Source organism: Phoca vitulina, unplaced genomic scaffold, assembly GCF_004348235.1.
Source record: "Phoca vitulina isolate PV1807 unplaced genomic scaffold, GSC_HSeal_1.0 scaffold23, whole genome shotgun sequence".
In the NCBI taxonomy this organism is placed as follows: Eukaryota; Metazoa; Chordata; class Mammalia; order Carnivora; family Phocidae; genus Phoca; species Phoca vitulina.
This window is the reverse complement of record NW_022589726.1, coordinates 22,059,044-22,070,934: the sequence shown is the minus strand read 5'-3', so window position 1 is coordinate 22,070,934 and position 11,891 is coordinate 22,059,044. Positions and strand designations below refer to the sequence as shown.

At 39.7% G+C, this 11,891-nt stretch overlaps 2 protein-coding genes across 2 annotated transcripts; both read left to right on the top strand.

Moving 5' to 3' along the window:
• Positions 1-2,127: 2,127 nt before the first annotated feature.
• Positions 2,128-3,051, top strand: LOC116642647 (olfactory receptor 8S1-like). Its single transcript, XM_032421123.1, has one exon. It carries the CDS (start codon positions 2,128-2,130, stop codon positions 3,049-3,051), a length of 924 nt encoding a protein of 307 aa, XP_032277014.1.
• Positions 3,052-8,349: 5,298 nt separating this feature from the next.
• Positions 8,350-9,285, top strand: LOC116642648 (olfactory receptor 8S1-like). The gene has a single exon (XM_032421124.1). The coding sequence runs from the start codon at positions 8,350-8,352 to the stop codon at positions 9,283-9,285; it is 936 nt and encodes a 311-aa protein (XP_032277015.1).
• The last annotated feature ends 2,606 nt before the right edge of the window (positions 9,286-11,891 follow it).

Sequence of the window (11,891 nt, the reverse complement as noted above, 5' to 3'; positions counted from 1 at the left end):
TCCCCTGAGCTTCTCAGCCAGGGAATTAATGCTCAGGGTGTCTAAACATAGCTGTTCTGAGGATTAGTTAGACCAAATAACCAAATGAGTGGCTGAGACATGTTATAAAGGAACATGTGGAAATCCAAATGAAAAGGCACCAGGATGAAGGCATTTGAGATCATTTGAAAGAAGCAATTGTCCTGTGGCTATTTGATATTTTTAGTTCAGAATCTAATAATACATCTAGTTATCAATAGGATTTTATGAACTTAACCATGTTTCAGGATGCAGAAACTATCTTTTCTGGTTCATTCATCTTCTTAGAAACTGGATTTAAATCACACTCCTATAGCCTTCTTGGGCATCAGATTGTCTTACCAGACAGAATTTATAGGTAATCAGGATTTGGGTTCTAGGAAGGGCTTTGCAGCTGGGATCATGGATGTAGAATTGATAAGTAAGGGCTCAGGAGTCACCCTTGTGGGTAAATAAGTCTGGGCTAGACCTTGCATTATCAGCCACGATTAGCTAAAACCAGGAATCAGGCTGGGGCACCCTGGTGAATCCTGAAAGTTGCCTAAAGTTGCCTGAAGTTTCCATAGTTGGAAACTATGGGTAACATTGTTTAACTGCACTCCCTGATGTTATAAACTAGATACAGAGTCTTAGAAAAAAGTGGAATCTAAGGACAGGAACAATATCTGGTCATGAGAATGGGACTTGGAACTTAGACAATGAGAAAGTGTTTAAGAATCAAGATCAGAGGGGTACACAACTGTGGTATATACAAGACTGAATGTTTATAAGCAGCCCTTCTAGACTGGACAAAGAAAGGTAAGATCTACTTCCTTTGAGGCAGGGGTCAGCAGCAACTGATGATTTCAACTGAACATAGGGGCCCTGTCAAGCACAAGCTGTCACAGAACTGAGAGGGTAAGTTCCCGATCTTCTCTTTCCCTCTCCCTGTCCTACCCTGTCTAGGGGAATTGTTCAGAGCATGTTGTTCTGGAGAGGGTCTCCTTTCCTAGCTGTTCCTTTGGGCACTGGCATGATTTTCATTCACATACTTTGCTTCCTTCTTTTTCCAGAGTTCTCTGCCCAACTGAGATATGCATCTATCCCAGATAATAATATAAGTGCAAGTACCAAACGTACACCTAGAGTCCCTAATACTTCCTGTCTCATTTACAGCTGCTCTTTTTGAAAACAGTCACAATAACCTCCCCTTCTGAGTGAAATTGCCCTTGAGATTGTAAAATAGTTTAACTTCGGAAGGGAACCATACCAAAATGATCTCAAAATGTCAATGTTAAGCCACCTCAGTGATTTTCTTACACCTCCTTTAGGCCTTTAGGAAACAACAAGTGCAGTGATTGTTGCAGCAAAAACTTAATTCCTGATAGTACATCACCCTGTAAGAGTGATTTGCTGTCTGACTTCTGCTTACAGTTGTAGCCCATGGTAATGATAAAAACAATACATGAGCTTTCTGTGTAGATATTTTTCTAAATACTTTATATATATATTTATCCTTGCAAAAACTTCATAAGATTGGTACTGTTATGGCCTCACTTTACAGACAGGAAAACTGAGGCCCAGAACAGTTAAGTCACTTGCACAAGGTCTCACAGTTAATTAGCAGTGAGCTGGGATGAACCTGGGCTGATGCTTACCTGTGACTATCTATGCTGCTCATTCATACTCTAGGGTACAGCTATAAAGAACTATTCAGTTTCCTAGTTCTTGACTTTTGAGCACACTTTTCTTTCAATTTACATGTCTCTTTAGAGGAAGCTTACATTTTCTTAAAATCTTGGTTCAAATACCTCAATATTAATTCATTACTGAATCTTCCAAAATTCATCTTTAGAACGCCATTGCACCATCACCATGGTTTCTAATTGTCTATCTTTACATACATATCTCACTGAAGTGGGACCTTTAATGAGAGAGACCATGCCTTTTCCCCATTACCTTTAAAATGACTGATATAAAACTAGTGGCCTGGTGTAGAAGCCAAAAATTTATTTGCTGATTAATAGTGATAATAAGAGAGAATCAATGCCATGTGAAATCTGACTGGAGGATAGAAGAAACTTCACTGCCATGATTTTTCATGTAATTTTTAGGAAACAGCCTTCGTAAATGGCCTTGGTGAATCACAGCACCATCACTGAATTCCTCCTCCTCGGGCTGTCTACCAACCCCCAGGTCCAGACTCTGCTCTTTGTGCTGTTCCTGAACATTTACTTCCTGACCATCTTGGGGAACCTGATGATGCTGCTGGTGATCAGGGCTGACTCTCACCTCCACACACCCATGTACTTTTTCCTCAGTCAGCTCTCTTTCCTGGACCTTTGTTTATCTTCAGTTACTGTGCCCAGGATGCTGAGAGACCTCCTATCGGAGATAAAAACCATCTCAGTAAGGAGCTGCCTGGCTCAAGGCTTCTTTGTGTTTATCACTGCAGGGACTGAGGGGTTTCTGCTTTCGGTGATGGCCTACGACCGTTATGCCGCCATCTGCCACCCACTCCTCTATGGACAGATGATGAGGAAACAGCTCTGTGTGCAACTTGTATCGGGCTCATGGGGCTTGGGTTTTTTGAATGCACTTATCAACATCCTCCTAGCTACCAACTTGGACTTCTGTGAGAGCCATATCATCAGCCACTACAGCTGTGAGGTGCCCTCTCTCTTTCCTCTGTCTTGCTCTGATATCTCCACCAACCTCATAGTGCTGTTCTGTTCCACCCTGCTTCACGGGTTTGGGACCTTCTCCCCAATCATCTCATCCTATGCCTGCATTGTCTCCACCATTCTGAACATCAGCTCCACCTCAGGCAGAAGCAAGGCCTTCTCCACCTGCTCCTCCCACCTCATGGCAGTGATCTTCTTTTATGGCTCAGGTTTTCTCCGCTATCTCATGCCAACCTCAGGATCCCTCCTAGAGTTGATCTTCTCTGTACAGTATAGTGTGATCACCCCCATGCTGAATCCTCTCATCTACAGCCTGAAGAACAAGGAGGTGAAGGCAGCTCTGAAAAGAACTTTGGAAAAGTATTTGTAACATATCAGGTGCTGAAATGAAAACAGAAGATGGTGGAGAACTGGAATAAATCTGCATACAAAAGGACATTAAGTGAGTTTACAATAGTAAGGTGTACTTACAATGTCAGATGTGCAAACTAAATTAGAAGTCCATTAGAAAATGACAGAAAGTAATTATAGGAAGGATAATTTAATTCCTTTTCAAGGCAAACAAATTATGAAATCACCACCTTAATCTAGAAAGTTTTATTATGAACATATTGGTTCATTTTTCTCATTCCAGAACATTAGCCTTAGGCTTTCATTTAGTAAAATCATTAGTTTCACTAGTCTATCATTATTTTTTATTGACTTTTGGGAATACACATTTGAGAAGAATGTATGGCCCTGGATCTGTAAGAGAAAAAAGTCATAGATAAGGGTAAACGGCAAGAAAGTTGAAGAGTTCCAACTGGGTGGCCATAGAAGACAGGCGTGGAAAGCTGAAAGTTCTGTAAGGAAACAATAAACATATTGAGGCCATGCTCAGACTCATAAAATTTCCAAGAACTTTTCTGTATGTGTGGGGTGGTGGCCAGATCTCCAGTGTGAGAGGCTGTAAGGAGGCTCTGGGTCTCTAGAAACCTCATTTCTCACATAGTCTTCACTCAGACTTGTATTTTCTACAATTAGCTAATCTTACCCCTGTTCTTTTTCTTATGGAGTGCAGGCTATGAGCTCTAGACAAATAATCTGGTTTTGATCTCATCACAAGTGAATCCTAAACCATCCTTGCCTCTCATCTTTCAGCTGTGAAACAACTGGTCACTGTTTAGGAGCCAGTGGTTTGCTGGCCTTAAGGCACTGCATCACTCCCACATAATTCACTTTTACCTATAAAACATAAACCCATTCTCACAATGCTTCTGATTTGTTTAATCCATATTTTACTATTATCTAATTCACTGTACTTAAGTAACAAGAGGCAAAACTAAGTACAAACTATTCACTTAATTCACGTAATATTAGCTTGCACTTTTGGGGTGCCTGGGTGGCTCAGTCAGTTGAGTGTCCCGACTCTTGATTTTCGCTCAGGTCATGATCTCAGGGTCGTGAGATCAAATCCTGCATTGGACTCCATGCTTGGCATGGAGCCTGCTTAAGATTCTCTCTCCCCCTGCCTCCCTCTCCCTCTCCCCCCATCATATGTGCACCTCTCTCTTTCTCTCTCGCTCCCTCTCTCTTAAAAAAAAATTAGCTTGCACTTTTCTCAAGCTTCTTTTGCAAACTCACTTTGTTCCAGTTGTCAATTATAAGGCTTTTCATCCTCTTCTGGCCATTGATAACTCACAGTAACGGCCTCTTCTCATTTGATAATCCAGAAAACTCTAAATGCATTATCTCCCTCTACAAAGAACAGGATATTCAAGGCCTTCTTTGGATTCTGTGACCTAAGGTGAAGCACAAGCAAACTCTCCAATGTCAAGCTTCCTATGGTGAAGGGGAGTGAAAGGTACTGCACCTGGGATGAAGGCTGGTTGTAGTCAGTGCACAGATGTCACAGAATGACAGTGATTGAGAGAAAGATCCCAAGAGACTCAGTTAAATTCCCTTTAGAATAAGTAAAAGACATGAAATCATAACTGCATGAAGACATCCCTCCAAATCTTAGAGGCTCAGCAGTTGCCCCTTTGGAGGGGCAATGCCCTTGAACTTGATGCCCACAGTGTTACTCTACTGCTTACCATACTGCCTGATAAGTGGAAAGGATCCTCTTTAGGCCTTAGACTCTTCTAACCATTCCCTCAAGGGTTTTTGTGCTCTTCTGGCCTGCTGAAATTCGAGGATATTGGCATATCCTGCATATTGGCCTTCCCAAGAGGCATAAATAACTGGTAACAGTTAGTATATACCTGAGTGCTTTTTGCTGAAAGGTTGAATTTATGGGAAAATTCTCAATATTAATTTCCCAGAACACCATTTCCTGAACAGACCTGAAGTCTCTTCCTATAAGACAGGTAACAAAAAAAGCAGCAAATATGCCAGAGCGGGAGGCTTGCAATGTGACAGTTCATGCTAAGTTTTTCAGTTTTACCCTACTTCCATCATGTTCTTTGCTTTTTTACTTATAACTTTTGCAATCTATTCTATTACTTTTATCACTTTATCTTCATGAAAAATATCTCACTTATCAAGAAATGTACAAAACATGTATATTCCATTGGAAGAGTGCTATTAGAAATCTAAGACAAATAAGTGCATGCATATAATAACTCATCAAAGGTTTATGTCAGGCTGCCAGTCAACCTATCTTAAACACAACACTCTAAGGGGCGCCTGGGTGGCTCAGTCGGTTAAGCGTCTGCCTTCGGCTCAGGTCATGATCCCGGGGTCCTGGGATCGAGCCCCGCATCGGGCTTCCTGCTCCGCGGGAAGCCTGCTTCTCCCTCTCCCACTCTCCCTGCTTGTGTTCCCTCTCTCGCTGTGTCTCTCTCTGTCAAATAAATAAATAAAAATATTAAAAAAAAAATAAAAATAAAAAAAATAAAAAAAATAAAAAAAAAAACACAACACTCTATATAATACAATCTATAAATATCTGTTGCTTACATGAATGAATGAGTGAATAAATGAATGGATAAATGGAGATATGGGTGAATAGATGGGTAGATAGATGAATAGATGACTGGATTGAGTGGTAGCCTGGATGATGGAGTTAATAAATGAAAAATTAGATTGATAATTAAGTAGTAGGCATAAGGATAAATGAGTGAATAGATGAATGAACATTGTGGTTTTTAGCAAGCTTCCTGATGTGAACTAAAATGAGGTAGTTTGTGTGATCTGCTCCCTGTGGATCAGGGATCTGTAGGCACTGCTGAGCTAGCAGATAAGTCTTTTTCTAACCCTTTATAGACACAAAAAGAGCTCCATACTCCCCTGAATTTTTTTAAATTTAATTTTATTATATTATGTTAGTCACTATACAATACATCACCAGTTTTTGATGCAGTGATCCACGATTCATTGTTTTTGTACAACCCCCAGTGATCCATACAGTACGTGCCCTCCTTAATACCCATCACCAGGCTAACCCACCCCCCACCCCACCCCCCAAAACCCTCAGTTTGTTTTTCAGAGTCCATAGTCTCTCATGGTTAATCTTTCCTTCCGATTCCCGCCCCCCTTCATTTTTCCCTTCTCCTAATGTCCTCCATACTATTCCTTATGTTCCACAAATAAGTGAAACCATATGATAATTGACTTTATTTTCCTTCCCAGCCTCCTTCATGGTTGGCTTGTTTTTGAAAATGAAATTCAAGCTGGGTGTACTCCTCAAGGAGAGGCCTACATAGTCTTATTTGCCTCATCCTTCCCAGTCTTTTTATATTTTGTAAATCTTGATTAAGGACTTATCTTGTGCCTCACACTGCAGGGTGTGTTCAGAGTATCCAAAGTAACATTGAGCCCAATCCCTATCATTAAGGATTAACATTAGTTTAACTGAAGAAGAAAAGAAAAACACCTATTACTAAATATTTTGGATACTAACCCTTTATCAGATATGTCATTTACAAATATCTTCTCCCATTCAGTAGGTTGCCTTTTAGTTTTGTTGATTGTTTCCTTTGCTGTGCAGAAGCTTTTTATTTTGATGTAATCCCAATAGTTTATTTTTGCTTTTTTTCCCCTTGCCTCAGGGGATCTATCCAGAAAAATGTTGCTGTGGCTGATGTCAGAGAAATTACTGCCTGTGATCTCTTCCAGGATTTTTATGGTTTCCTGTCTCACAATTAGGTCTTTCATGACATTTTGAATTTATTCTTGCGTATGGTGTAAGAAAGTGGTCCAGTTTCATTCTTTTGCGTGTAGCTGCCCAGTTATCCCAACACCATTTATTGAAGAGACTGTCTCTTTCCCATTGGATATTCTTTTCCTTGTTGAAGATTAATTGACCATATAATTGTGGGCTTATGTCTGGGTTCTGTTCCATTGATCTATTTGTCTACTTTTCTGCCAGTTCCATTCTGATTTGATTACCACAGCTTTGTATTATAACGTGAAGTTCGGAATTCTGATGCCTCCAGCCTTGTCTTTCATTTTCAAGATTGCTTTGACTAGTCAGAGTCTTTTGTGGTTCCATACAAATTTTAGGATTCTTTGTTCTAGTTCTATGAAAAATGCTGTTGGTATTTTGATGGGGATTGCATTAAATCTGTAAATTGCTTTGGGTAGTATAGACATTTTAACAATATGTTTTCTTCCAACCCATGAGCATGGAATGTCTTTCCATTACTTTGTGTTGTCTTCAATTTATTTCATCTGTGTTTTATAGTTTTTAGAGTATAAGTCTTTTACATTTTTGGTTAGGTTTATTCTTAGGTATCTTATTATTTTGGGTGCAATTGTAATTGGAATTGTTTTCTTAATTTCTCTTTCTGTTGCTTCATTATTGGTTTATAGAAATGCAGCAGATTGCTGTACATTGATTTTGTATCCTGTGACTTAACTGAATTTGTTTATCAGTTCTAGCAGTTTTTTGGTGGAGTCTTTAGGGTTTTCTATATAGAGTATCATATAATCTGGAAATAGTCAAAATTTTACTTCTTCCTTGCTGATTTGGGTGCCTTTTATTTCTTTTTGTTGTCTGATTGATGTGGCTATGACTTATTTTGATGGTTTCTTTTGATGAACAACTTAGTTGTTTTACCTTTATTATTTCTTAGCTCTATTTTTTAACTTTAAAAAGTATTTTATAGTTTCCTCCCTTACCTCAGCTCCACATCACACACACACACACACACACAGATTTCAAAATTATCTCTAAGATTAAATGTTCCAAATACATGAAAGATAATAAAGAGGAAAAAGATAAGATAAATGTACATAATTAATTAGTAATGAACTATTACAAAGTCTTTAACTGAAAGTGAAAGACAGACTGAGGAGAACAGGAAGGATTATAGTATCTTCTGCAGAAAATGAATTCTTGACCAGACTATCATAGAGCAAAATCAATGGCCTACTTTGAAGGGATAAAAATTATTCAAGGGTCAGATCTGGAAAACTATGTAAATTTCTCTAGAGTTGTTTGGAAGAAAAGAGCAACAAATTGAAAGAGCACAGAAGGTTCAGAACTTGTACACCAGGCAGTCAGAAGAGGGAAGGGCATGCTTCAAGGGACTCCATGAGAAATATTAAACAACCATAGCAATAATGAGCAGATGAAGAAAAAAAGTATGCGTACATAGAATAAGTAGAAAGTTTGGGTTGCCAGAGGAGGTGGTTGATACATTGTTTCTCTCTCTGTTTTCGTCCAAAGTATTATCATCTTTAAATGGCCTTGGGAAATCACAGCACAATCACTGAGTTCCTCCTTCTTGGACTGCCTGCTGATCATCATACCCAGGCCCTAGTCTTTGTGCTTTTCCTAGTAATTTACCTCCTGACTCTGTCAGGGAACCTGTTGATGATCTTGGTTATCAGGGCCAATTCTCACCTTCACATGCCCATATACTTCTTCTTGAATCACCTCTCCTTCCTGGATCTCTGTTACTCTTCAGTCACTGTGCCCAAGATGCTAGAGAACCTCCTATCTGTGAAGAAACCCATCTCAGTGGAGGACTGTTTGACCCAGGCCTTCTTTGTGCTTGCCTCTGGGGGAACAGAGCTCTGCCTCCTTGCAGTGATGACCTATGACCGCTGTGCTGCCATTTGCTACCCTCTACTCTATGGTCAGATGATGAGCAATGAGCTGTGTGTGGGACTGGCATGGGGATCTTGGGGTGTGGCCTTTTTGGATGCTGTCATCAGTACCCTCCTAGCTTGGAATTTGGACTTCTGTGAGACTCAAGTCATCTCCAACTTCATTTGTGAGATTCCATCTCTGTTCCCTCTATCCTGTTCCAATAGCTCTGTTAACTTTGCGGTCCTGCTCTGCTCTGCCCTCCTGCATGCCTTTGGGTCCTTCCTTCTGGTCTTCTTCTCTTATACACATATTGTTGCCACCATCCTGAGCATCAGCTTCACCTCAGGCAGAAGCAAGGCCTTCTCCACCTGCTCCTCCCACCTCACAACAGTAAGCTTATTTTATGGCTCAGGTTTTCTTCGCTATCTCATGCCAACCTCAGGTTCCCCATGGGAGTTGGTTTTTTCCATGCAATACAGTGTGGTCACTCCCCTAGTGAATCCCCTTGTCTACAGCCTAAAGAACAAAGAAGTAAAAACAGCTCTGAAAAACATGTTGCAGAAAAGTTTACAATATCTCAGGTAGCAGAGAACAAGCAGAGGATGATTGGGAAGCAGGGTAGAATTATAACAAAATACCCGAATAATAGGCATTAAGAAAAATTTTTGTTTGCTCATCATGTCAGATATGACAAAATATCTTTTAAAGTCTCCTTTGTTTGGAAATCCACCAAAGAATAGCAAGGTATTTTCTTGCTTTGGTTCATATTTTATCTTTCTTAGAGGCAGAAAACATGCATCAGATAACTATTTCAATTCAAGTAATTTGGTTATAAACATAGATTATTCCTTTTGTTTGCAAAACATTAACAAAATGCTTAGCATGGGGGAAATTGTTTGTGTCCTAAACTCTTACATGGATTCCTGTGGGTATTAAACTGGGGATAAAGTTTTGCTACAAGGTAAAAAGCCAGGGTCTCTAAAGGAAGAAAGATATAGACTTGAGACTAGTGGAAGGTGGATTTAAGATGAGCTCTGATTGAAGAGGGTCTTAGTGGCAAGGCAGATGCAGCTGAAGGTGTCTGAGAAAGGAAATCGGTTTGTTGGTCTAAAGTCCACGCTAGCAGACATCTTCCACAAGCCTTGTGAAACATTATCTGCTATGTGGCAAACGGTAGAGAATTTCATTCATTCTAGGGTGGTATAGCAGCCCTGCTTCTTTCTTCTTCTAGGTTTTACTGGTGGCTCAGAAAATTTAAGTCTGGTAGAAAGTGATGGGGTTTAGAAAAGAAGTGCATGGAGTAGGGAGAATCCTAGGTAGGAATTTCCTGAGGGGGAAAAAAAGGATGGTCATGGAGAAGACTAATCAGAAAAGCTGTATAAACCATCTACCAAAGCATCCTAGACATCTATAAAACCACTTGCTAAAGCATCCTAGAAATCCTAGAAATACAGTACAAAGCCACACAGACACTGTACCCTACTCTACAATATCCTAAATGAAGGTAGATTTATTTTTAAAAAAAAACTTTATTTAAATTAAATTTAATTAACATATAGTGAATTATTAGTTTCAGAGGTAGAATTCAGTGATTCATCAGTTCCATACAACACCCAGTGCTCATTTCTTCAAGTGCCCTCCTTAATGCTCATCACCCAGTTACCCGATCCCCCCACCCACCTCCTCTCCAGCAACCCTCAGTTTGTTCCCTATAGTTAAGAGTCTCTCATGGTTTGCCTCCCTTCTCTATTTTTGTCTTATTTTATTTTTCCTTCCTTTCCCCTATGTTCATCTGTTTTGCTTCTTAAATTCCACATGAGTGAAATCATATGGTAATTTTCTTTCTCTGATTGATTTATTTCACTTAGCATAATACTCTCTAGTTCCATCCATGTGGTTGCAAATGGCAAGATTTCATTCTTTTTGATGGCTGAGTAATATTCCATTGTGTGTGTGTGTGTGTGTGTGTGTGTGTGTGTGTGTGTGTGTGTGTGTGTGATATATATCACTTCTTCTTTTTTTTTTTTTTAAAGATTTTATTTATTTATTTGACAGAGAGAGAAACAGCGAGAGCAGGAACACTAGCAGGGGGAATGGGAGAGAGAGAAGCAGGCTTCTTGCCGAGCAGGGAGCCCGATGTGGGACTCGATCCCAGGACACTGGGATCATGACCTGAGCCAAAGGCAGATGATTAACGACTGAGCCACCCAGGCACCCTATATATCACTTCTTCTTTATCCATTCATCTGTCAATGGACATCTGGGCTCTTCCCTTATTCTGGCTATTGAGACATTGTTGCTATAAACATTGGGGTGCATGTGCCCCTTCAAATCACTGTTTGTATCTTTTGGATAAATACCTAGTAGTGTCAAAGATTAGTTAACCATAGAGTTGAGCATCCATTTCTGGGTTCTCTATTCTGTTCCATTGATCTATGTGTCTGTTTTTGTGCCAGCACCATATTGTCTTGATGATTACAGCTTTGTAATACAGCTTAAAGTCTGGAATTGTGATGCCTCCAGCTCTGGTTTTCTTTTCCTTTGGCTATTCAGGGTCTTCTCTGGTTCCATACAAATTTTAGGATTATTTGTTCCAGCTCTGTGAAAAATGTTGATGGTATTTTGATAGTGATTATATTGAATGTGTAGATTGCTTTGGGTAGCATAGCATTTCAACAATATTTGTTCTTCCAATCCATGAACATGGGGTGTTTTTCCATTTCTTTGTGTCTTCCTCAATTTCTTTCATAAGTATTCTATAGTTTTCAGAATACAGATCCTTTACCTCTTTGGTTAGGTTTATTCCTAGGTATCTTATGGGTTTTGGTGCAATTGTAAATGGGATCGATTCCTTGATTTCCCTTTCTGCTGCCTCATTGTTAGTGTATAGAAATGCCACTGACTTCTGTGTATTGATTTTATATCCTGCCACTTTGCTGAATTCCTGTATCAGTTCATGTCACCTGCAAAGAGTGAAAGTTTGACTTCTTTGCTGATTTGGATGCCTTTTATTTCTTTTTGTTGTCTGATTCCTGCGGCTAGGACTTCAGTACTATGTTGAACAACAGTGGTGATAGTGGACATACCTGTTGTGTTCCTGACCTTAGAGGAAAAGCTCTCAGTTTTTCCCATTGAGGGTGATATTAGCTGTGGGCTTTTTGTAGATAGCTTTATGATACTAAGGTATGTTC

Bases quoted from the DNA above. Each gene is read 5' to 3' on its own strand.
- LOC116642647 (XM_032421123.1), top strand. From the start codon at position 2,128: ATGGCCTTGGTGAATCACAGCACCATCACTGAATTCCTCCTCCTCGGG.
- LOC116642648 (XM_032421124.1), top strand. From the start codon at position 8,350: ATGGCCTTGGGAAATCACAGCACAATCACTGAGTTCCTCCTTCTTGGA.